Here is a 25,394-nt window from a genome sequence, read left to right as displayed (position 1 = left end):
TCCTTGCAGGGGGGTTGGACTGGATGACCTTTGAAGGTCCCTTCCAACCCAAACCATTCTATGATTCTATGCTTCTATGTTTTGCATTAGTAGATTTAGCATATGTGTATCCCAGCCAGTAAACAAAAGGGGTTATACTTCCATATCCTAGCAGAGAATTTTCCGGGACCATAGAATCATGGAATGGTTAGAGTTGGAAGGGACCTTTAAAGCCCATCCAGTCCAACCCCCCTGCAAGGAGCAGGGACATCCCCAACCAGATCAGGTTGCTCAGAGCCCCATCCAGCCTGGCCTGGAATGTTTCCAGGGATGGGGAATCCACCACCTCTCTGGGCAGCCTGTTCCAGTGTTCTACAACTCACATTGTAAAAAAATTTTTCCTAATATCCATTCTAAATTTTTTTTTTTTGACTCTCATGACATGAATCCACACTTTTTTGTTATTTCCAAGCTACAACAATGTATATGTACCTTGCTTTGATATCTCCCTCTTTCGCAAATGATCTGCTTGCTATGGGTGAATAAACCAGAAGAAAATGACATATCGCCCTTGTATACCGCTGCAACATTACTTGTTTATGGAGTGGGAGTAACTCAGTGACTCTTCAGGTGTATGCACACAGCCTTTCCATCTCCCATCATTATATCCAACTCTGGATCTTGCATTACTTGCAGAAAACTATGGGCAAGATTAATATGGGCTACACCACCATGGCCTCTGCTTCTGTCCTCCTGAGGTCTGTCTGCAGGTTTTGGTTTTTTTTTTTTTTTTTTAATTACAGTACTTACAGTCATCTCACTTTAACTCGTTCTTTTTAGGTTTTTATATATTACTTTTCCTCAGCTAGCAATCAAAAACTTGGATGCTCATTTCCTTGCTTCCTTTTTCGGAAGTGAGTTCTCTTTTTTTAACTGAACTTGAGGATAAGGCCCATGCATTACTATTTAAAGATCCTGCTTACTGCGTGTTAAGGAAGGTCATGGAGTTTCTTAATCTTCCGTCCATTTAAACAGCTCTAAAGAGCTGTGCATTAATTACACTTCTGCTTAGCATAGTGCAATGGTGGTACTCACTGAGAAAGTCCTGATTTCAGGTAGCGTGAGCTCCGTTTCAGGGGCCTGGGACAGGTTTTCTCCTGGTCATTAAGGAATGAATGAATTCAGAGTATGTGTTTGGTTGCTTTCAAAGACATCTGTTTAAAAAAGCCAATGACTGCTATCCTCATGATCCTTTCGTTATAAATATGCTTCTACTCCCCTAAAAAGTCAGATCTGGTGACTTGCTTTTTTTTGTCCAAATCAAAAACATATTCAACTCAGTCAAATTCTTGGCTGATCTGGCATGAGTAGTGTTAGCTCATATTAAAGTAGACTTATGGTTTATTTCTCCTCAGTCAAAAATAATAAGAGTACATTAAATGTCTTTTTTTTTAAAAAAAAAATACTAGTAGTATCTTCAAAACAAAAAAAAAAAGCCATTGTCTTAGAAAGAACTGAAGATCCTTGATTTGACTGACAGATTTTGCTGTGGAAATTTTGTATTTTGGGTCATTCAGTAGAAAAAACTTTCTTGTTATCTCTGTAAAAATATAATTACTCTGGTGCAAGATACTGTTGAAATACTGCATTATTTTTCAAATATAGGAATCTTGGCATGTATAGTTCGAGGTGTTTGATATACATTGTCTTTGCTTTTAAAGGAACTATTGCTTACGGAAGCTACCAACAGAATGAGTTGAGGTTTGTTTCCTCTTAGATAAAACTGAATTTCCTATCTGCAGCCTGGCAGTCACCTGTCAGTTGCAGAATAGTTAGTGAGAAACACCTTCCTTTGATTTTTAGTATTTTTTTTTTCCTGAAACACTTACTTGGATAATATTGCCATTAGCAATGTAAAGTTCAGTAAATTATCTGCTTCTGACAGAGAAACAGTGTTTGTTTATGCTTTAGATCAGTGATGGTATCTTCAAGAAAAGAGATGTTTTCTGTGAAGCAATTTTTATTTTTGTTTTTGCCAAGCCTGAATAATCACTCTGCACTCATCTCCAAAAGTGCTGGGTTTGTTACAGCAAGTAGGAAACTCTTCCTTATGCTTGGGTGAGAACCTGCCTGCAGCATTCCATTAGTTTACAGTTTCTATGTTGGTTTACTTTAATGTATCGTGTCAGAAACTGAAGTACATACTCCTCAGTTGTATTTAAAAAAAAAAGGTTATAACTTTCCCCCAGTCCAGGCTGCCAGGAAGATGTCAGGCTTCTGTTCAGACTCCTTCCAGTTAGCTTCAGTTGTGTTTTAAAGGCAATTCATGGTTCCCAGGACAGTAAAATAACCCTGTGTTTTTCACTGTGAGCATCCCACAACATTTATGTGCAGTGCTTGGACACTGACAATTTCATGTGATAGCTGAGAATAAAGTGTTGTGCATGTAGGTATAGAGCAGCCCCTGAGACAGGACTCATCGTAATCATAACTCACCTAGTGCTTTTAATCCTAACTTTCTGGTAGCTCCTAGCCTTTCAAAACCAAAAATCAAACTATAGGAATAATCCCAGTGACGCTGAAATTCAGCCCAGAAAAGGGAGAAATGTTAGACGCACAGTGTGAAGCCCACTGGGAAATTTGTACTTGCTTGCTTGTTGTGTGTAAGATGCTCAAATACAGATGAGTGTCAGTAGAAATCTTCTTTGGTAGCCTTATGTGATGATTTCCTGCTTCCAAGAAATAAAATATGAGAGTTTAATTTTTTTCTGTGTTTTGTCCAGAGGGTTGCCAGTCTAGGTAGCGCAGTCAGAAAGATGAGCATGCTTGTGTGTTAGCCTCTTCTCCCATTAACAATAGTGCTTGGTCTGGAGTTTGTGGAATATCAGTCTATGAAATTCTGTCTTCTGGGAGCTTGGGATGAACTGGCTTCATCCATCCTACCTTGAATTCTAGTCTGAGTTTTTCTGTGTGGCCAAGATGGGGACTCAAGATGTCGGGAAACACTCTTGAAATCTACGTAAGTCTGTCTTGCTGTACTGTGTGTGTCCTGGTTCCGGCTAGGACAGAGTTAATTTTCACCTGAGCTGGGAGAGGAGCTGGAGCTGGCGGCCCCTGTGGCTGGGGACACAGCTGGGGTAGGTTACCAATTAGCCCCCAGCTGGGACAGGTTACCCAAATTGGCCCCAGGGCTGCTCCACACCCTGTGACCCCCTGCTCAGTGCATAAAGTGGGGAGGGGGCTGAGGGGAGGTTCCTGCTGCTGGGGAGGGAGCTGGGCATCAGGATCCGTGGTGAGCTGTTGTACTGTAAGTTACCTGCTTCAGTGTTTGCTGTTAGTGGGGTTTGTTTGTTTGTTTTTCCATATCTGTTTTCTTTTCCTCTGTTGTTTTCTTAAACTGTTTTTATTTATCTCAACCCATGAGTTTTGCCTTGTTTTTTTTTTTAACCAATTCTCCTCCTGGAGGGGTGAGGGGGCAGGGTAGTGAGAGGGGAGAGAGTGACTGTGTGGTATTTTAGCTGCTTGAGTGGGGTTAAACCACGACAGTTATTTTGGCACCCAACGTGGGGCAACGAAGGGTTGAGATAACCACAGGTCTGACCAGAGTGGCTTGAAAGAAAATTTGTTATACGCACTTAATTGTTTTGGTTGTTAGTTGCTGGTCACAATGTTGCAGTGGTTGTTCACGTTGCTGTGTTATCTACAGGCTTATATGTACTGCGTCATCCCAGTGGTGCTGTTTATCCCCTCAGGGAAAATGATGGGAATTATCATTTTGTTGTACTGTGCAATATCAGTTTATGATATGGTAACATCAATGGCCTTAAAGATAAGCTGGTATCTGTACGTGGATGATTTTCCCCCACTCTTTCACCTCCAGGGTAGCTACAACAGTTTTTGAGAACTTTGAATGTCCTGGGGATATTCAAGCCAGCATGATGTTATTGCTATGTCTCTTGAATATGTCTTGTTTAGGGTTGCAAAGGTCTTATTTAGGATTACAAAAAGTCTTTTTAGGAATATCACCCAGAGATCCGCCCCGAGGCGGAATGGTCATGTGTGGCATGGCATGTGGGAGAATATGGGCAGGTATGTAGAGAACTCTTCACCTCCCATAGTTTGGAATTTTAGTCCTGAAGAACTGAAGTACCCTGGTGAAGTGACAGAGTATTTGAAGAAAAGATGTTGTGGTGGCTCTAAAGAAGCACAGCTGACTGCACTGTGCTGGGCCCTGGCTAGGATCTACCAAATGCTGCTCAATGTTATGCAGCACCCTCAAGGGAAAGAGAGGGAAAACAGACTGACCTGCACTGTAGCTGCTCAAACCCCAGCAACAGGCACTGTAGTTGAACCAGACTGAACCCATGCTGGTATCAGTTGCACCTGTATGCAAGAAGATGTGAAAAAGCAGAAGCAAGGGCAGAGAAGGGGAGGCGTGAGCCTTGTGGGCCTTGCGGCACTCACCCTTTGGCCTCCCAGTCAGCCCAGTCCACCTAGGAGAAGCGAAGAGAGGAGACGTGAAGAGAACACTGTCTGAGCCGATTGTGAAGAATTCTTGTGAGCGGAACGGCTGCAGATGCCAAGGTCAGTGAAGGAGGAGGGGGAGCAGTAACATTGCTCCTGGTCGAGATTCCCCTGCAGCCCGAGGTGCAGCCGATGGCGAGACCGGCTGTGCCCTGCAGCCCGGGGAGGCCCATGGAGGAGCAGAGATCCACCCGCAGCCCGGGGAGGCCCACGGAGGAGCAGAGATCCAACCGCAGCCCGGGGAGGACCCCACGCTGGGGCAGGTGGATGCCTGAAGGAGGCTGTGGGCAGCCTGTTCCTGAGGGACTGCACCCCATGGAAAAGGACTCCATGCAGGAGCAGTTCATGAAGGACTGTAGCCCGTGGGAGGGACCCCATGCTGGAGCAGGAGAGGAATGTGAGGAGCTCTTCCCTCGAGGAGAAAGGAGGGATGGAAAGTGACATGTGATGAACTGACCACAACCCCTGTTCCCTACCCCATTCTCTGTCCTGCCCCCACCCTGTGCTGCTCAGCGGGACGAGGAGGAGGTAGAGAGAATTGAAATGAAATTAAGTCTGGGAAGAGAGAGGGATGGGGAGTTGTTTTTGTTCTCTTTCTCATTATCCTGCTTTGGTTTTATTAATAATAATAAATAGTTTTCTCCAAGTCAAGTGTATTCTGCCCGTAATGGTAACTTCAATGTTCTCTCCCTATCCTTATCTTAAACCTCGAGATACTATTATTATTATTATATTATCTCTCCTCCATTCCCTTAGAGGGTGGGGAGAGTGAGTGAGAAACTGTGCATAGCTTGGTCCTGAGTGGGGCTAAACTACGACAACCGTCATATTTTTCTTTTCCACCATAGTAGTTCACTGTCCCAGATATCACACTGAGTTGCTGGCAGAAAGTGCACAGTGCCTTTTGTGGCCAGAAGGCACGCTGAGTGCCAGAGGGCTCTGTGCCGTAAGGTTCAGTGATACCATCTCAGCGGATTTCTTGGCTATGAAGGAGTTCCTCTCTGAAACAATGATATGCTGTCTGCATTCCCTCCATCTGTATGCTGTCATGAATGCCATGTATTTTCTTTCATAATTTGAAAGGAAGTTGTAGTTTCACAAGGAGCTACTTGCCTTTCATTCTGTAAGGAAGATGATGGAATTGGTTTTGGTGTTTCTCCCCCCCCCCCCCCCTTTGCTGGGTCAGCAATTGTATTATAAAAAGGATATGGCTGCAGTGATTAAGATGAATTAGCCAAAATGTTTATCACACTACTAAAGCCATGAATTTATACAATTAGTAGTGAAGTTCAATTTCAAATAGAAATCTAAAGTCAATTTTAAGTCCTTCTGCTCCAGTGATGTCTAGCTATCTCTTATAACTTGTTTATTATGCAAGAGCTTTTAATCTTAAAGCAGGGTACTATGATTACTGTAGTTTCAGGCCAGAGGCTGAGCCCTTATGGCTAAATTAATGCCTATTTTTGTATCAGATAAGACTCTGTTACATGGAAGTAATACACCTCTGTCAAAATACGCTGATATCCTCATGGCATGTCTTTGGCTCTTGGCATAACCCGAGAATATTGTAGCTCTGGTTTACTTAAGCAGTTGTTATATTTATTTAGATGTACTATTACAGATTTACGGAGAGCCTGTATTAGCCCATAAATTCAGCTTTCCACCTCCCGCAAACGAGAGGCTACAGAGGAAAACCTATCGGCACTGGATCCTGGATGCAGCAATCATGTACCTTTGTATGTGTTTTTTCAGACTGCACTCGGAGATGCTAAAAGTGTAGACAGATTTCAAGTGATGATTTAATTGTTTACAAGTGAATATTTTCTGCGGCATGCAAAAGAGATGAACTAATCCCAAAAGGCTTTTTGATATAACTTGAACAGATGATTTCCTGACATTGTTATATATCCTGGTTTAAGGCGATGAATAATTAGCTATTTAAGTTTAAAAAAAAAATACCTTGAGAACTAGATGTCAGCTGAAAAGCTGTCAGTAAATTTGGAACAGCTTTGCATGTCAGGTTGATTATAGCAATGAATAAAAGGAATTACCAGGAAAATGAACCATGCAGTGTGCAGTTTTTAACTTCAGTCTCCCCACAGTTTCTCCCATCTCATTCTCCAGATTCCTAGGGTGCTTGTGATGTTATCAAGCTGTGGAGTTCCCTTTCACAAAATCCTTTACTGTGGGCAAGTCTTTCTTACTATTTACTCCACTTCATCAATGTGCAGTCACTTGAAACTTTACATTCAAGGATTTTCCCTCTCCAGACCCAAGTGCTATTAATAACATCTTTTGTCTAACTTCCTGAAATATGGGAAGCCACCTACTACTGCACAGCTTCAGTTCCGAGGGACTGCCTGGGACCAAGCAGCTCAGCTGAGGGCAGTGGGTTCTCCATTCCTGCACATCCAGCAAGCTGCCAGGTTTATCCGGTAGTAACAGAGGTTATTTTCTGTTCTGCAGAGTGGATCGGATGGACATATTCTCTGTCCAGTTAGTAACAGAGCAGTTGCTAGATCTGAACTGATCAGTTTGCAGGCTTATTGGGATGGTACCAAGTGAATTGCAATGAGAAGTTCTCGAACCTTTTTAACAAGAGCGGTAAGTTGTTTTTCACGGTCTGAACCCTGCATGTGGGTGTGCGTAAGAGGGCACTGTGGACATACAAGCTAATCAGTGTGCTAGAAATCAGGTTCATTTAAGCAGGTGGGACTGAATGTTCTTTGAATTCTTTAGCTTGAAAATAAAATTGTGTATTTATATTAAAGTTGGGAATTTAGATGGGCTGAATCTCCTGACACCTACACATGTGGAAGCAGTACTGATGGCAGTGTGGTGAATGGAGATACTCTGGCAACAGTTGTGAGACTGCATTCATGCTCTTACATGAGCATCATCACCGTGGTGTCTGAAGGGCAGTGTAAAATGGAGCTGCTGTAGGGCCATCTCATGTCTGGATGACAACTGCTGTTTACCAACACAGAATATCTGTCTTGATATGCTGAAGTGGCAGGCTTTGCTTTTCTCCCATCATCACGACTGTAGTGAGCCAAAGCAGTGCTGCAAACCTGTTCCAGAAGGAAGGCTCTCCTGGCATAGGCAGCTGCGCTGTTTGGGAAGAGGTGGCTTACAGAAAATAGATTGCAGATGGTCTGACAGCAGCAGTGCACAGGGAGAAAGGGGAAAAGAAGGAAAACCTGGAAATTAAAGATGGGGATGAGAGGTTTCTTGTTGACTGCTTTCCTGTTCAGACAGCAAGCCAGCAGTGAAGTAGCTTTGTGCTGGGTATTACTGCAACCCTTTATTTACCTGTGCCCATTTCTTGCCATACTGTTTAAATGTGTGATGTGGAGCAAGAATGCTTTAAAATCATTGGAATTGGGTATTAATAAACCATGTGTCCCATTGTGGTACAACTGTGTTCACTTCAGCTGGTCAGTTGATCATGTGGGCATGTTTCACATATGTTGAAAAAAAAAAAAAAAAGATCATTTTGGGCTGCAGTAATTTTCACACGGATGCAGCATAAATACAGTAGCAGTGTATACTAGCATAGTGACACCAGTGTGGTGTACGCTAGTATAGTGATACAAAACCAAACTCCTGCTGTGTATTACTAAGTACTTGGCTATTTAGGAGGGGCTTAATGGCATCACATGAATGGATTGGTAGCTAAATGAAGGATTGACTAAGCTAATCTCTGTGAGAATCCTCTTTAATGAGTTAATGAGGTGTTCTTATGGGCTCCCTGCACACACAGATGCTAATGAGAGTTTTTCCAACTTAGCAAGTGATGAAACTTGGATCTGCATCCAGGCTGATAATAAAAATGATGGATAGGATCTGTTATTTGGGAAAAATATGTTTTAGTTTTGGCATGAAAACTGCAGAAGGGAGCCAAAACTACTGTTCTCCCTTGCATATTCTTTATCTTTTCCTGTAGCATATTGATTAAACTCAAAGCCTGGTGCTAAACTCTCAGTACTTCCAAAGTTTGAAAATCAGCAGCTGTACTTAAACAAAAAATTATTTATCTATTTCATCCTTTAAAGATCAGTGTTACCAAATTCTTTGTTCAAAAATTTTCCAGGAAGACTCAGTTTTGGTTTTTTGTTGTGATTTTTTGTGGATATTTTTTGTCTTGGTTTTTTTTTTTTGTTGACTTTTTTCCCCCCCTCTCCTCTCTTAAAGATTGGAATGTAGTAAGTTTATGCAGAAGATAAATTGATTTATCAGGGATGTTATTCCATAAAACCACAATTTTTTAAGTTATACAAGGAAATGGGGAAAACATATCTCGGTGGTGTTTAGGGCATTGTGTTATTTGTAGTAGTGGAATTATTTGTTTTCTGGCTATGCCTGAATGGGAGGTCTCACGCTTCCTTCTGTCAGTGGCCTCCTGTGTACTTGACATCTGCCAAGGACTGAATTTCTGCCATCAATTTCATTTGACTCTCAAGCAACAGAGAAAGTTGTGTTTATTTACAGGGTGGCCAGTGGTGGGGAAGGAGATGTACAGTACATGGGTTTGTGAGAGAGGCGAGGGGGATGGATGCCGAGCGGCTGTGGCCGGAGCGTGTCTGATCCGGCTGCCAGGGATCTGAGGGCAGTATCCTGGTGCTGGATGTGTCCTCTTCCCCTTATGGCAGGCTTGTGTTCATCAGATGCAGTATGGCTTTAATGCAACCTTTGGATTTCGTCAGCGTACTCTAATCCTTGTTCCAGGTCATTAATGAATTTGTTCAATACGACCTCTCCCCGACTTAATACAGTGCCATTTGTTGTTATCGTTTATTTACAGTACCGCAGCCAGTTCTCAATTGCATGGCTGTGCACTGGTCCTTCCCAAGTCTTTTTGAATTAATTTTTCAATTAGGATTTTGTGAGACTCAGTATCAGATGCTGTCCTAAAATCCCGAAAAATATGATCTCTCGTGTGTTCCTTTAATCCGCTCTGTCTGTAACTCTATCAAAGAACAAATAAAGCAATTAAATTTGTCTGGCAGGCTTTATTCTGTATAAAGCTATACAGGCTGCTTCTCATTCTATTACCCTCAAGATTTTTAGCTGGATTTTCTTAACGAAGCTGACTTCCCCTTGTCTTTTTTTTCCTTTTCTTTTCCCTTTTCCCTCCTAAAAGACCTAGGGCTGTGTTCCCAGCTACTTGCTGTCCTCAGTTTATGCTTTTGAAAGATCCTGCACATGAGAATAGCAGGATGGAAACGCTCAGGGCATGACCCGGGCTCTGTGCCAGGCAAGGCCCTGAGTGATTGTGGAAGGGTGCATGAAGGTGAAGAGCTGAACCTACTACTCACAGCGTTAAATGACTGCACAGCACGGCTGCCACCGAATAGCTGTGCTTTGCTCTGAGATGAGGAATTGCGCCAGTGTCTTTTTCCATGTGCAGTGCAAAATCTGGTGAAAATGTGCTTGCTTTCTTTTGTTTTTGTTGTTACTGGGGTTATGCAAACATCACTGAAGCTGGCGTACCACCATATCTGTTGTCTTCTCCAAGTGCTTTGATATGGATTTCCAGCTGGGTTACCCATGATAGCTACAAGTGAAACATGCAACTCTTCTGTGCCGGCTGGCTGACTTCTGTTCGCACTGTAGTAGTGCCTGACTCAGCTTTGAAGCTTGCTGTACCTGAGGTTTGTCCTTTTTGGTTGGCTGTTCATTTAAGTTTTGAACATGTTCCTTAGTCCAGGCTTTGATTTTCTTCTGTTAACTTATTTGTTTGGGAACTTTAAATGAACCTCCTCTTTGAATTCGGTCACGGCCTTCGTGCTGATTTTCTGCACCATGTCCTATTTCAGATATTATTCAAGCAGAGCATTTTGGGATTGTTCTCATCAGAGATGACGGCTGGAGCGGTTGTCAGCCAGGACAGTTCTTTTTTTTCATTTAAATGCTATGCTTATACACTGAATTAGTGTCTCCCTCTGTGTGCTTTTTTTTTTTTTTTTTTTAAATGTAGCCTGTTATAACACTTGGTTACTCCATAAATATAGACTCCTCTAGCTCCATTAAAGTTGTGAAAATGTTGCATAAGGACATGCAGCTTTTTTCTTTCTTTTGCCTTTCCATCACTAGAACTACAAATAACCCACATCCATGTGCCTGAATATAGTTATACTCAAAATCATACCCAGGCTGTACCTCCTGAGGTGTCCTCTGGAGTGCTTCCATGGCAGCATCTGCTGAAGAAGTGGGCATGACACTGTGCTTCAGAGCAGCGAGGAGCGGTGGGGCCTTCAGAGATGAGCTGGGACATGGAGGGAGAAATCTTTTTCAATATCATCTGGTACACTTTGCCATCTCTAAACAACCTGGTTATATCGATGTGTTAGATCAGTATTCCTCATCTTTTTACACATTTGCATTTCATGCTGCAATTTGTTTGCTGCCTGAAACAAACTGTCCATTTTGTTAGGACAACTGAACAATGCAGCAAAGCCACTGCTCCTGCCAACTCTTAATAAATTATTGAAGAAGGCAGGACAGATGACCCTTGCTCTGAATGATCAGATATATGATTCTTAAGCACAGATTTGAAAAGGTGGTGTCGAAGCAGCTGTACTGTATTGGAGTGTCAAGGCTGAAAGATAAGCCTGTTTAGGCTTAATAAATGAAAACGTTAACTGTCTTTCTGCTCATACCCGTGAGACAGCATGTCTGTCCTGGGTAGCTAACACGTTAAAAATGTCAAAGCAATACTTGGGCAGCAGCATCTGTGTGGCCAGACATATTTTACAGACATCTGGGAAAGCTTCCTACTGCTATCTGCGTATCGCTGCAGCTGGCCCTGGCTGAATTCAGGGATCTGTGCTGAGCTGGTAGCAGCAGGTATTTTTCACATGATAAAAGACACTAAAGACAGGGATAGTACCAGCTTCATTTGTAACCGGAATTTCAGAATTTAAAAGCCAGCAGATTCAATCTATGGCTTAAGTGTTCGGCAAGATGATACGGGTTTATTTTGGGTAATGGTTGTGATGGAGGCATTTGAGAGTTCTTGGCTCTTTCTGGGCACTGACTTATTGCAGGCTAAGGAATAGTAGGCCTTGCTGCAGTTCAGGTTCGGTGAATGACTGTAGTCTTCTGGAAAGCTCCCACAGACACGCAAACAGTTTTATCTTTGTGGAAAAGCAGGGAACTAGCAGGTCTTGGATTTAACTGAGCTGCCTTTCAGCTGCTGGATAACCGTTTGCTTGGTCATTTGGCAGAAGACACATATGCTGTGCTGAAGTTGTGGGCACACCCTTTGCTTTTTGAGTTTGAAGGAGCTACATTGATTTACTTTACTAGCCCAAGGATTAGACCAGTTTTTACCAAAGCCACTGGCTACTAAAGAGACTGCAGTTACTTCTGGTGGTGAAATACCCAGTTGATGTGCAGAGGTGTTGAACACATCAATTTTCCGACCAGAACGTTATGTTCTAGCAGTTGGTGTGTACCTCAGCACAGAGGGGCTAATCTTCACCAAACTACTATATCAAGCTATTCAAGGACTAAGTAGCTGTGAACTGATATCTCTGTTATGTCTCAAGTCCTGCTGACTTGTTTCAAGTTAAGAAAACATGAAAGTAGTGCCCTTTCCTACAGCTGCCCTGTGACAGAGTAGGAACAAGCTGGCTGCTCGGGCCTCTTCACATTTCTAATAATATAATCACAGACTAAATAACCAAATGCTTTCTAATGCCCTTTCTTTCATGTGGAAGAGCTGTCCTGGTGTGACACAGGGTGGTAAGCCTTTGCCACACTCAAGTATGTGTCGATGAAGTTATTCACTATCATGCTATTTTTATTCTCTTTCAGTTGCATTATCTTAACTCATCTGTCATGCAGACAGAACCCCCAATGTACTTGGAAATAGAGTGAGGAGGAAAGCTGTAAGCATTTGAGGTCTCTGATTTTGCTATTTTGTCTTAAATTTTTGTGACATAACATCTCTGCAGAGTTCATCTTCTCTGTGTTTTTACTGTGTGTGCTGCTTTCCCCTTTCAGTACTTTCTCTCTGTGGTTTGTTTCCTCTCACCTGTGCTCAAGCCTTGATCAATATCCTCATCTTCTAGAGGATTATAAGTGCTTTCAATGTATTTATATTCTTGTTCTTGTTTTTTCATACTGCTTTTTGACCTGGGATGTTCTTCTGGGTATGCTACAACTGAGGACAGTGAGAAGAGTTCAAAGCATGCAGAGCAACAATCTGAATTAAGTGCTGTATTGTATACCTAAGAGTATTGAAGAAGATAGTGCATTTAAGGAGCTGATCATTAAAGTCTGTGTCGTAAATTTTATTGGATGTCCTGGCTTAAGCTACCCTCCCACTCTTCTCAGTTTCTCAGCAAACTAGATGAGGAAATGATCTTGGTTAAATATGTTTTCCCCCAATGGTTTGTTTTTAGTTAGCATCAGTTCTCCAATTTGGCCACACAAACACTTCATTTGTCAAAATTAAGGGCTGACAGAGGCCGTGTGGGCTGATGTTGCTGCTGAAGAATAGATTTGTTACGCTGTGTACCAGTGAGGCTGCTAGCACTGAGCTCTCTAATTGCAGCTCAGTGGTTTGGAGCAGCCTCTGCACGTTTTGGCATTCTGAGAGCTTGCAGGAGCTGCAGGACCACCCGGCATGTATGTTTGGTGCTGCTTCACCTCCCCTACAGCCATGTCTTGTCACTGGCACTAGTTGAGAGAGGAGCCCCTGGAAGGTGTCTGCATCTTCCTCGTGCTGGTTTTGCTGTGGGATTTCTCCCCGCTGGGGCTTCTGCATCTGTCAGTGCCATGCATGGGACTGAGAGCAGGGCTGAGACCTGAGCTCGAGTCTGTACCAGGCGTAATGGTGGTGGGTGTCAAGCAGTTGAGAAGCAGCTGTTGTCCTGCTCCAACGCTGCATGACCAGCAATGGGCCTGTGCTGTCACCAGTTTACTGGGTGACACGAGTCTCTGCTGCTGGAGGAAGGGAGCCAACAGGCAGGGCTCAGCCTGGCCATGCTGGTTGTCTCAGGGGGTTACTTCATGCTAACTACATCCGGCGGTATTTCTGCTCCTCGGAAGCTATTGTCATTGCCTGCATGCTCCACCTCCTCCCTGCTCCCTTCTGTCTCTTCAGACGACATTATAAGTGTCTGTGGCTCTTCGTCATATGAAAATTTGGGTATGTGGCTTGCAGAGCAGACAGATTGGCTGCCCCTTTTCTGCACCGTTAGTTTGTGTAGTGTGAAGTTGCACACACTTCAGACTCTGCCACAGCTTGCCTAGAGCCTGCTCCACTGGCTGAAATCTTATCTTCACTGAATGTTTGTTTCCATACCAATGCAGCTGCAGTAAACGATGGAAAGATTGGTATGTTGATAACACAGTAATTTCTTTTTGAGAACCGCTATTCATTCAAACAATGTTAGTGAGTTTGGTGCCAGTGTACTAATTTCCAGTCTTGGCATTTTGAGATCCAGTCCTTCATTGAATAATTGTTCTTAATGCACAGTAGGAAACATTCTCTGTAGTCTTTTTCCTCTTTCCTAACTGCCTTTTAGAGGAGGAAAAAAGAAGTCAAATAATAGTGTTTACACCTGTGTACTGGAGCCTCCTGGATATATGTTAAGATAAACAGTAGAAATAATAAAATTATTATTTATGTCACTTGTGATGACAGGCTGAGATTTTAATGGAATTGGTGTATTTGCTTGAAAGGGTCCTTTGCAGAGCAGTTACACCAAGGCTCTGGGTACGTTAGTACTAGGGAGTCCTTCCCATCTTTTCCTCTTTATGCAAACACTCTTAAGGAGCCTGTGAAGTGATACCAAGACCCAAAAAACCCAACTCAACAACAACAAAGAAAAAACCAAGAGTCAGTGCTCATAGACATTGGTGCAGCTTGATGGTGGGTAGAATGATAAAAAGCAGATCAGCAAGAGCATTTTTGTGTTTTATTTTCTTGATAGCTAAACTACATCCTGTTGCGCAAGCCCTGCTACTTAGAAAATGCCTAAGCAGGTTGGAGATGTTGCTGCTGTGACTCCTCTGCCTTGCACTACGAGGACGTGAGTTGGGTGATTTTAGGATTGCTGGTACCCCGTCCGGTGGCTCCCAGCCAGGCTGGTGGTATTGGTGCTGCCAGGAAGTCTCTCTTCCCCAAATAAGTCAGCGTGTGTCTGTGAGGTAGCTGGTGGTGTAGAGATGGCTGTTAATGTGACTTAGATATAAGGGTTACAATTAAGGTTAGTGAACACTTCCTGTAAGAAGATGTTGGGTTTCGTTGAAGAGATGTGTTACACCCCCTCTGTCTGCAGGGAAACTCCATGCGCTGGTGCCCAGGCTGCTGCTCTGGGGCACTCGTGCCACCGCTGTTCTTGCAATGCAGGGGAGGGTACCTGACTTGTGTTCCCCCTCGCTAATGGAGAGATGGGCAGAAACATGGGGAAACGGCAGTCCAGGGGGTCCCTTCCAATCCTGTTTTCTTGTTTTCTTTTTTTTTTTTGTTTCTGTGAATATACAAAGGTTTTCAGCCAAATTTGAGCGTAGGACTGAAAACCACAGCCTGGCAGGCTAACAAACCCCTGGGTCATAAAATGAGTCAGCAGAAGAGACGAAGCCGCAGTGCCCTGGGATAGCCCTCAACTGCAATTTGTAAAAACAGCACTGCCCACACAAGGAGCTGCTGTTATGTGGTCCTGCCTTGCAGGCAACAGAGCTGTTGGAGAGGACGTGTGAAATGTCACTTTTACGTGAATGTTTTGTGTCTTTGTCCAAAACTGTGGTTTCATGGGAAGAAGTGTTTTCTGGTGATGCTGGCATTTGTTACTGCTACTTGCCTCCTTGCCCTGTCCTCAGCTGCTGGATCTTCTTTCATGTCCTCCCTCTCCTGGCTTTGCTGGCCACCCCTCTGCTGTGCCAGCACAGCTCTCCTTACCTTGTGTTATAAGCTGGGTGAAGGAACTGATTCAGCTATAAAATGACACGTAAATGAAAAAATGAATACTATTAAAAAAAGAACCTTTCAAGTTGATTTGGTTTTCCTGTGAGGATCAGGACCTGGCTGCAGAAGACATGAGTGCAAAAACTGCTGTGGTGCGAGTGCTGCAGTTCTGGGGTGAGGGCACCTGCAGTTGGCACTGCTACTGGGGAGCCACCGCCCTGTGCCAAGCCACATGCGGATCAGTGCTGCCTCTGACTAGAAACTGGGTGAAAACCATCAGGTCAAAAAAGAGCTTTTCAAGTGCCTGCCGTGCTCATCAAAGCTGAACAGAGCTGTGAGGGAACAAAAAACACGCAGTACAGAAACGATGGAAGAAGCAGTGAGCGGAAGACATGTCTGCTGATCGGGTCCAGTGCAGCCAACAGCACTCTACTGAGTCCGAACGCTGGGCTTTCCTGCAGTCTTGGACTGTCACCAAAAATGTGTGTGATTAGACTGAAGTATAAATTGAGTTGCTGTATTCAAACCTGTTGTCTCTTGAAATGGTGCTAGAGAAACATTTTTTTGCAGTGTGGGAGAGACACATGTCTGGTGGTCAAGGTCCTAGACAGTGACTTAGGGATTTTTCTTATATTTCCTGTGTGAGTTTGGAATAGTCGGTTTATTCATCTGGACCTCAATTCCTCCAAGTCTTCCTATCCTTTAATTTGTTTTGGAAAGGTGCAAAGTCTGTGAAAACAACTCTCTCTTTCCTATGTGTGAGACACATTAACCCTTTATGAAAAGTTTGGTAACCGAACCCCAGACCAGAGCTGCTGTACTCAGTGTCACCTTTCGATAGTAAACAGAGACTCACCCCGAGCAATCTTTAAACGTGATACATGTGTCATGCTGTTTATACAGCAATGTCATACTGTTTACACTCCAATTCCACTAAAGTTTTCATTTGATCACAAGCACTGGAGATTAATGATTCATAGCACTTGAAAAATGGCAGTCTGAAATTTCAGATGGGATGATTGCTGACTCCCCGGGGTTTAGTTATAACACTAACAACTCCTGTGGTACTGTGGCAGGCTGCTGAAACCCGGTAGAGTTTAAGTGGAACATACACAGACCAAGCAAAACTGCTCAAAGTGGTGCTGGTTGTTCTGCTGTTCATTTCTAAGTGTTTCTGTGTGTAGACATGGACGAGTGATAATTTTCCTTTCTGACTCAGACTGTTCATTAGCAGCTAATAATCAATGAGAGCAGGCAAATCGGATAAAGCAGAGAAATGTTAAATTAAAACAAACAACCAACCAACCAAAACAAAAAAAATACATCCCATCATCCCTCGTGTGCAAATTACCATACATAACCGTGCACCAGGCCACGCATAGGAGTGGAGAAGAGCAATGGGATTTACCCAAACGTGACACACATTTATTTGACACTAGTGATAGGCAGATAATTTTAAGGACATGCCTCTTCCTGCAGTAAGAGTGAAAGCCTTTCTTGCAAGTTGCTGATATCGAGCTCGTATTTTAAAGTTATTTTTTGCAGTTGAAAACTGAATTTGACTGTGCTTATGTCCTCCCTTCTTCTCCACCCTCCTCATCTTCCTTGTTGCCTCACTTGAAGGGGAGAATAGGAATGCATTCTCTGTAGTTGTGGTCTGGGGACCTTCAAGGCATCTCCTGAGAGCTGTGAAGAGTGCGGTACCTGTAACTGCATGAGTGAAACAGAAAAGTAGAGCGGGCAGTCAGGCACCAAGTAAAAGATGTAGCCTCTGTGCAAGGCATCCAGAAACAAACTGGCAAAGTTTCTTCATCTTCGTTTCGCAGTCAGTGGATGCTGAGAGGCAGTGGTGTTGCACTGTGTGAACCGCTGTTGGGAGAAAGGGGAAAAAACCCCAACCCTGAACCATCTCTAGCAATTGTGCTTGTGCAAAGTTGGGGGGAAGTGATGGGGAAGGAGCAATTTACCTGATTTGCTCCTACTTTTTTTCCCGTAAAAGCCAAGCTTCATTTTTTCTCCAATAATTCAGAAGTGAACACCATATCATGTGTATGAATGTTTTCTGTTCCTAATGACAGGGGGAAACAGATCCCACCGCAACGCTACGGTACAGGTTCCCTGTACAATGACTACAGTACAAGTTAATACAAAAAATGAGGAGGAAAATACACAGGAAAAACCATAACATCAGTTTAATTGGCCCATGCTGATGCACCATGTTCCACATAGCGAAATAATGCCATTCAAAACCTGGTTTTTACTTAGAATTTTCTTTACTCAAGAAAGCTTTTGAAATTAATAATTTCCGAAGGAAATCTGTTCTCTTGAGTAAGTATTGGAATTCATTTGTCTGACTTTTAAATAGTCTGAAGCCTTATCTATTGCAGGAATCTCCTGATCTTTCCAGGATGTTTTATACGTACAGTAGCTGCTTCCTCTTATAGAAATAATGTGATTTGGAAGTGAACAGTACACGCTGAAAAAGCTTTTGTCTGCAGTCAAATTGGCATTGACTGAGAAAATCCAGATGATCTCCCAGAGGGGAGTCTGTGCAGCTGGGCCGTTCTTTGTTACAGTAGTATTTTTCTATTTAAACACGTTTTGTATTCTGTCTGCCACACGCACCTGCCAGTATTGTGACCTTCCTGCTATGATACAAATGTGAGTGGGACAATGTTGTGACCAACTAGCATCGCCTAGAGTCCAGCTGCAAAATGGATGAGTTTATCCCTGCTAAGTCTGTAAGAGAAGAGCTGTGAGTGCTGGCAGCACTTGTCTTTAGAAATGTAAAGCCATCCAAGGACAAGTTTCCTCTCACCTCTTCTCTCACCTTCAGATGTTTTCCCTCGTCCCCCCCCAGTTTAGCTGATGACGCGATACTTGGATTTCACTGAGGTTTCTCAGTCTCCTTCCAGTGTTGAAATCACTTGCCCAGTTGTCAGATAATGTCTACTACATGTGCATAATAATGGTACTCTGGTGTTGAAATATGTCGATGAAAGGTTACATTAAAGTTAGCACTTGACAGAGGTGATCATGGACTTTTTCAGCTGGCACAGCATGCTGCCTGGCCCATGACTTAGTGGAGAAAAGATGTTTTGAGGATTCCAAGGCCAACTTCCTCCTTGACTTTTTTCCCTGGGTTGATAGCTTGTTTCTTCATTAATGTATTTACAGTGACTATTAAGGCAAAAGCTGCTTTATAGGCATAATTTAAAGTAAAAAGAATATGTAGATCCTAGGAGGAAAGCCAGTTTGGGGTTTTTTGTTCTGTTCTGTGGTTTAGCCAAAGTGAGAATCACAATGACCTGAGTATCTGGGGATATCAGAACTCAAAATTAGTTTCACGAGCCTGATAATCTGACAGACAAGAATTTACTCTGCTAAACTAAAGCTTTCCAATTTCGACAGATGTGATGAACTAAAGAGAAAGTATCATTGACCTGGGTCCACTCTGTTAGGCTTTCCAGTTAAAGGTGTTGCAGAAAGTGAGACCTTGCAGAGTAATACCTGGACCAGCAGAACTGAAGTTTTAGATGTCCCTTATACTTTAAAAGATATTCCTTTAAAGATTTTGCTTCAGTGCTGAACCCAGAACACTAATGATAGAGTTTCCTGTAGGGGTGTTATCTCCTTCTAACCTCTTAATTAACTGGCTAAATAGACAATTTTTGTGCTTTTGTGTTTAGAAGCTCTTTAATGAGGTTTGAATCTTCTGTCCAAGCCAAGTTAAGAGTTCAGATTTTGACACCAAGGAAGGTGCCAGACTGCAGAAAATGCATGGTGCGCTTGTACATATCATGTGCAGAGCTGGCGAGAGACATTCATCAGGATGAAACTTTAATGGAAAAAAACCACCAACCACGGGATAACTGCAGCTGTTGGAAGGAGAAGTTTTGCCAAGTTTGGCCAACCCTGTCATCATCAAATTCTGATCAACTCTAAAAATATTCTAATACCTTGAAATTAAAGGAGTACCTGCCAATTATAATCTAAGAAAGAAAAACAAAGGATTAAATCAAAGTTGCAAGGGCCTGCATGTGGCCCTGAGTTGTTCTGTAGCTAATCTGTCTCTGATGCACTCCAGTTACTGCAGCTTCCTTCACTCATCCAAATATTGCAGAGATCCTGTTATTTCTGTGCAGTGATAGGATGTCCGTAAAAGGGGGATCTCTTTAAAAAATCCCAAACAAACAACAACAAAATCCCCTGTCATCCTTGTTTGAGCAGATATGTGTGTTCCTAATATCACTACTTTGGACCAATAATGGCTCAAAACACTTTATTTTCCACTATTCCAGAGTAATGGCTATTTCTGTCTGCTCTTTTTGTAGATTGAACCTCCTAGTCCCTACACCAGCTTGGAGACTCAGGTTAGTAGCACCCCCTCTTCCACTTCTATCTTACACGAGATTTTCTGAAAGAGAAGGCTAATCTGGTACTCTCCACCGTATTTATATTTAACTGTGCAAGAGCAGTAGCAGTAGCTTCCAGCATGACTGACTGGGCAAGAAGAGAACCAGACTCTTTACAGGAAAGCGTGGATGTGGATGGCGAGGCAGGGACCTGGTGTACAGCTGGGGAACAGCAGAAGTGGCTTGCATTTGTTAGAAGAGAGGATACAGTCCTCAAGGCAGTGCAAACATCCATTCATGAGGTTCTCATTTCTTTATGTATACTCAGGTTCCTAGCATTTGTTGTTATCCCAGCTGCTGGTGTATTAGTTGAAAATACTGTTGTGCTGCAGGTTTCTTCTTTAGACATTACAGTGAAGGGTAATGAGTCTGCGGAGATGCCTGGCACCAGAAGGTCAAAGTGACAGAAAGGATTTTATGAAGTCACTGATGCTTTGATTTGTGTTTTCTAACGAGGCAGCATCATTGATTTTCGTTCTCACTGGTCTTTGGGAGACAGCAAAGGCAATGTTACTTGCATACTGAAGATGAGTGTTTGTTCAGAACGCACATTTCCAATATCCCTTTGTTATTGCATAAATATTTCTACCTTTGTCTTCTACTGGTCTTTCTTTGAGGAGGGCTTTTGACTGTTTCATTATTTGTTTCAACAAGCCTACTACATCTTTTTTTTTTATGGACCTCGCTTTGGAGCCAAGCCTTTGTGAGTTGAGACTGGCAAGGAAGGATTACACAAAGGTTGTTACACACAGTGGCGTTATAAAGTGGTATCAAAACACAGAGTGCATAATAAAGTACTAATGTAGAACTAGAAATACACAGTAATAATGAAGACTTATTTTATTACTGGTTTGAAATAGTGCAAGAACATCTGTTTGTTTCAGAGGATGTGCATGTGAGTATAAGCAAGAGAATTTCACATTTGGAGGAGAAGAAAGTGAAAGGAAGATCTTCAGCTCCAGTTGGTAGAGCTGCCAGGTGCAGCAGATGACTGGCTGAGGTGATGCCTTCAGCTGCAGCATACCACTTCCTTGTCCCACCCTGCCAGTCTGCATCTATTCTGACCTGCATGGCATTCACTCTTTCAGCCCATTACCTCCTTGCTAAGACTGTCAACAGGAGGGCCAGGTGACTCCAAAAGTTGCTGTGCTTTCAAGGGGCCTTAATATTTTTGGGGTCAGGGAGGGCATAAACGCATTGTTTAATGAATAATTAAGGTAGAAATTAAGTGTATGCTTATATGTGTTGATATTTCTTGTAGTGTTACTGAAAGCCACATCCAATTTTGAACCCATTTTCTGTAGAAAGCTGCTTACTTCTGGCCTTGAAATAACTGAGGAGAGTCAAGATCAACTTCTGGGCAATGCATTTATGCCCCGAAGTGTTCTTGACTGCTGGGGGCTGCTCAAATGTAAGAGCTGAGACCAGGCAAGTATCCTGGGGCAGAGAGGGAAGGGACTGTGTCTCTCTGAGAGCTGAAAGTAAATCTGAGTATCATAGCTGGAGGTGAGGGTACGACTTTGGTTTCTGGGGTTATATTTCCCTTTAGGTGAAGCGGTCAAAAGCAGTTGGGTTAGTGGTGGAAGTTGTTTTATATCCAGACTAAGTTAGCAATTCAAGACTGGGCCACAGTCTTACCTGCAAGTGTCTCTGCTGCGAATAAGCACTGTGAGAACAGTAACATCAGCACTTTTTAATAATTTGCCAACTTGAACAGGCTGTTACCTTGTATGGTTAGTAAAGAATCCCCAAATTTGCAGAAGTTTCACCGCGTGCTTTATTCTCTTCCTTTTTCTTTGGGGACACATGGGAGCAGAGTAGCACTACGTTCATTTGAGATGTGTTCAGTAAACTGGTGAGCAGCTTCTCTGCTTTGGTGGTTTCCTGCGCCATGTTGGGATGAATCAGCTCATTTGAGAGTTTCTTTCCACTGCTCTCTCGTTTCCTGTCTCGGCTCTGGTTTGGTTGGTATTTTGAATGTTGACTTTTCAAACCCATGCTGTGTGTTGAAACAGAACTGTATGCTGGAGTCTTTCTCATTAATTTTTCATATCATTTCCCCTCCTTTCCCTAGTCTTCCAATCAGCTGTACAACTGCTGAAAATTGTACGGGTATGGCTGCAAGTGATCTTCTAAAGAGAGAATGGGTACTTTTCCAACCAGCTTAGCTTCAGCAAATCTCTTTGAATTGCCCTGTAAAGATATATTTTGTGTTGTGTGTAAGTGAACAGGGGGAAAGCATTTACTTGAGAGCTAAGCAAGTATTTTCAGATGACTGTTTTTACAAGGAAAAGACAGTTTCTGCAAACAAAATAATTTTTGCACAATTCCCTCATGTTCTACTCTCTTTTAGAGGCATATCAAAATACTTTGTTCAAATTGGACCTGCCAAATCGCACTACTTGTGTTAATCAAATAGCAGTATATTGGGGATTGGTCAGAGTCCTGTGCTGGGACAGTCTGTCACAGGATGATACAGTCAGGCAATTCCTGTTCTCCCTGTTCATTTTTATAAGTGGGAGTATATAGCTTGCAAACAATTGTTCTTTAGCTTTCCTCACGTTAAACGGTGTGTAACAAGTGTGAATCACATAAAGTATAAATTCAGTGCAGCAGATTTAACACCTCTTTAATCAGCTGTGTTTGAGGGAGTAGGATGTGGCAAATTTATTTGCACTGTGTTGCAAAATGGTGCTTATCTAGGATGAAACCCAGAAAGTTGGTCTTTACTGCATTGGGAAAAATATTCTGAAAACAAACCTTCCATTTCCTATCTCTAAATCTCACTGCGAGCTGATGCCAAAAGCAGATATCCCTGAGCGTATTTGAGGTGTTTGATAAGGTCATGTTGTCAGGATTCTTTTGGAGGGTTCAGGAGTGTTTGCACTATCACACAGAGAAGCTGAGCATGATTTGGAGAAAGTGAAGAAAACAGAATGAAAGCTGTTTTCAGCAGCTGAGATGGTTGTACATTGCATCTCAAACAGCTATGACTCTGTGACTACTTTTCTCATGATTTCAGAAGTTATCTCCATCAGTGAGATTGTGGCTGTTTGCATTTTGCACTTCCCACCCTTCATTTCACAGAAATACTAGGAGCCAAAAGTAATGGCTTCAGCAGCAGTTAGCCCAGAGATAAATTTTGGCCCCGTTTTTCATTTCCTTGGAGCAATGGAGTGTATAATCTTTGGGTTAGAGAGCCTGTTATCGGTCTCATTCCAAAGCAGTAGCTTTGTGACTGTTAAAACTTGTGTGATCAGATGCTTGGAGCCTCTAAGGCTTACTGATACAGGACCATGTGGTATTGCAGCTGGTGGAGAGAACCGGGGCTGTGTGTACCAGGTAACGGGACTGAGTAATGGGTGCAGCGATTGTAGTCCTTACCTCTGTGTTCACCTGTGGGAGGTAGACCCTGCCATGTGTTGTCCTTTTGCCAGTGCTGTCCCTAGCACGAGTGCAGTGCAGTGTTTGCCCCAGGAGCCACCATCTGAGGGATGCTGGGCTCAGCCTGTGGCGGGCAGATGTGCACCCTCGTGTTTGTGTGGTAAGCGGTTGGTTTCCCATCACTTGGAGGTCAGCAGCATCTCTTCTAAGCTTATGGCAATAATATTTTTTTAAAAAAAATGACAATTCTTCTTCCCAGAATATAGAATACCAATTTTTCCGGCTCAGTACCTCTTACCTGTGTCAGCCTCTTGTCTCTGAGAACAGCTCAGACGCTGATCGCTCCCAGATAAAATTTGTATTGTAATGGCAGTGCCTTTAAAGAGACGGGGGGAGAAGACTGCTTGTTATTGTCCTCTTTACCACTTAATTTTTTTTTTTTAAGTTAGTTCCTTTTAGAATGAAAATGTCCTACCCTGGAAAGCATCATGTGATGAACAAAAATTGTCATATTAAAAGCTATTTATTATCCTGTAATTCCTTTCTCTGAAAGTGATTTCTGACTTAATTCAATAAAAGACTTGGAGCGAAGGTTCATGGTGTGCCACTCCGTTTTGGGTGTTGCACTTCAGGATTAAGTGTCCGTGTTGAACAGCAGAAACATGCTCTTGGTGCGTTTCTTGCAAGCACCTGGCAAGATGCCTTTGTCATTGGTTATAAGTCAAGTAACTTCGTTGCCTATAGGACTCTAAATAATCCTGTGCTCAGTTGTTTGAGCTTTAATTATTTCTTCTGTTCAACTCGGAAATTTAAAACCGTAACCCTCAGCTCTGGGTGCTCAGAGAGACTCAGGTCTGTGATCTGCTCTCATAGCCTGCGGGCAGGAGAAAGGCTGTCTGGAGGCACGCAGCTGCCTGGAAAGCTCACGCACCTTTTACCCGGTTCTTGTCTGGGGAACGATGGGGTGCTGTCGGCCCTGCTTGCATCCAGGGCACGAGTATGGCAGCAGCAGCCGCTGTACAAGCTGCCTAATCATGCCTTTTAAAATGGAGATGATTGCAGATAAGTGAGTGCTTTTGGTGTGTGGGCTTGGTCAGCACCTGCTTCACTGGGGGCTGCACAGCTGATTTCAGACAAGTGCTGTGTAACCAGCATTTCCCAATAAGACTGGGTAAGAATTGCAAACTGAAAGGTATTATATCCACTACTAAAAACAAGAATAGAAACACTCCCTACATTATTTGTTAGAGTATCATAGGGAAAAAGAGTCATTAAATAATTGGGAAACGGTTTTTTTTTTTAAAGAATATGACTATTTATCTTTTGTGTCTCTGGTTTTGAATGTGTTTGGCATTACTTTGAGTCTTATGAGTCTCACAAGTTTAGAAACTTGGGAATTTTTCCAATTTTAGTCAATATTAATGAAAAAAACCATGAATCCAGGAATCTTGAAGCCTGTAGGAAAGGAGCATCTTGCAGTTTTTGTGACAAGGTGATTGTGACTGGTAACACCATAAACATGGAGTCTTTCATAAAATCATGTGATGAAGATAAAGTAAACTTCCAGGGTACTTGTTTTTCAAAATGCAGGTAAATATTTCTCTTCCAACTCATTAGTTTGTGGGGCGAGGAGGGGTGTGCACCATTTCATAAGGTGCTGAAGTGAGTAAAGAGCTGCATGCCTATGGGATATATGGCCACTGTGGAAAATTCTGCAGTTTCTTGCAGTGACTCTGCTTGCTTTAATTGAAGACTTTACATTCTGCTGTCAAAGTGAAGAGGAAACAGCGTGTTTTCAATCCCACTGAGAAACATGAAAATACAAGTAGAATTCATGGGCTTACCTCTGAAATCTTTGTAGTGCAGTCCACATGGAACATCCAATACAATCAAGTTGCTGAGCTGTTATTGTCTAATAATCTAATACACTCATTTTGGCAAAGATAAGCCCAGAAGCACAGCAGCTAGAAATGTCTGCATTGTTAAATCACACAAGAAAGAGAATTTAGATTTTTTTCGGAGAATGCGTCTTTCAAATGTATCTGCTGAGTGGATCCTTTCTGGCTGTAGGTGGGAAGTACTCTGAGCATTAACTGGATATTATTTGCATTGAAGAGACCTAGGTACGGTCTCATGCAGCATTTTGGGAAGTTTAAACTTTAGTTGCACAC

The 25,394-nt window shown here is 42.8% G+C and overlaps 1 protein-coding gene across 3 annotated transcripts in view; it reads left to right on the top strand.

The window, feature by feature from the left end:
* XYLT1 (xylosyltransferase 1) overlaps window positions 1–25,394 on the top strand; it is a 201,437-nt gene that overhangs the window by 31,391 nt on the left and 144,652 nt on the right. For 2 of the 3 annotated variants that reach the window (XM_086759728.1, XM_086759727.1), the window contains exon 2: window positions 19,759–19,797. The exons of the other annotated variant lie outside the window; for it this stretch is intronic. In XM_086759728.1, coding sequence (XP_086615854.1) covers window positions 19,759–19,797 — 39 coding nt within the window. The remainder of the gene's footprint in view (window positions 1–19,758; window positions 19,798–25,394) is intronic. 3 annotated transcript variants of the gene reach the window in all.

Source organism: Chlamydotis macqueenii, chromosome 15 (assembly GCF_036417535.1).
Source record: "Chlamydotis macqueenii isolate bChlMac1 chromosome 15, bChlMac1.mat, whole genome shotgun sequence".
Taxonomy (NCBI): Eukaryota; Metazoa; Chordata; class Aves; order Otidiformes; family Otididae; genus Chlamydotis; species Chlamydotis macqueenii.
Note: the sequence above shows the minus strand (reverse complement) of the source record. Positions and strands in the feature narration are given on the sequence as shown.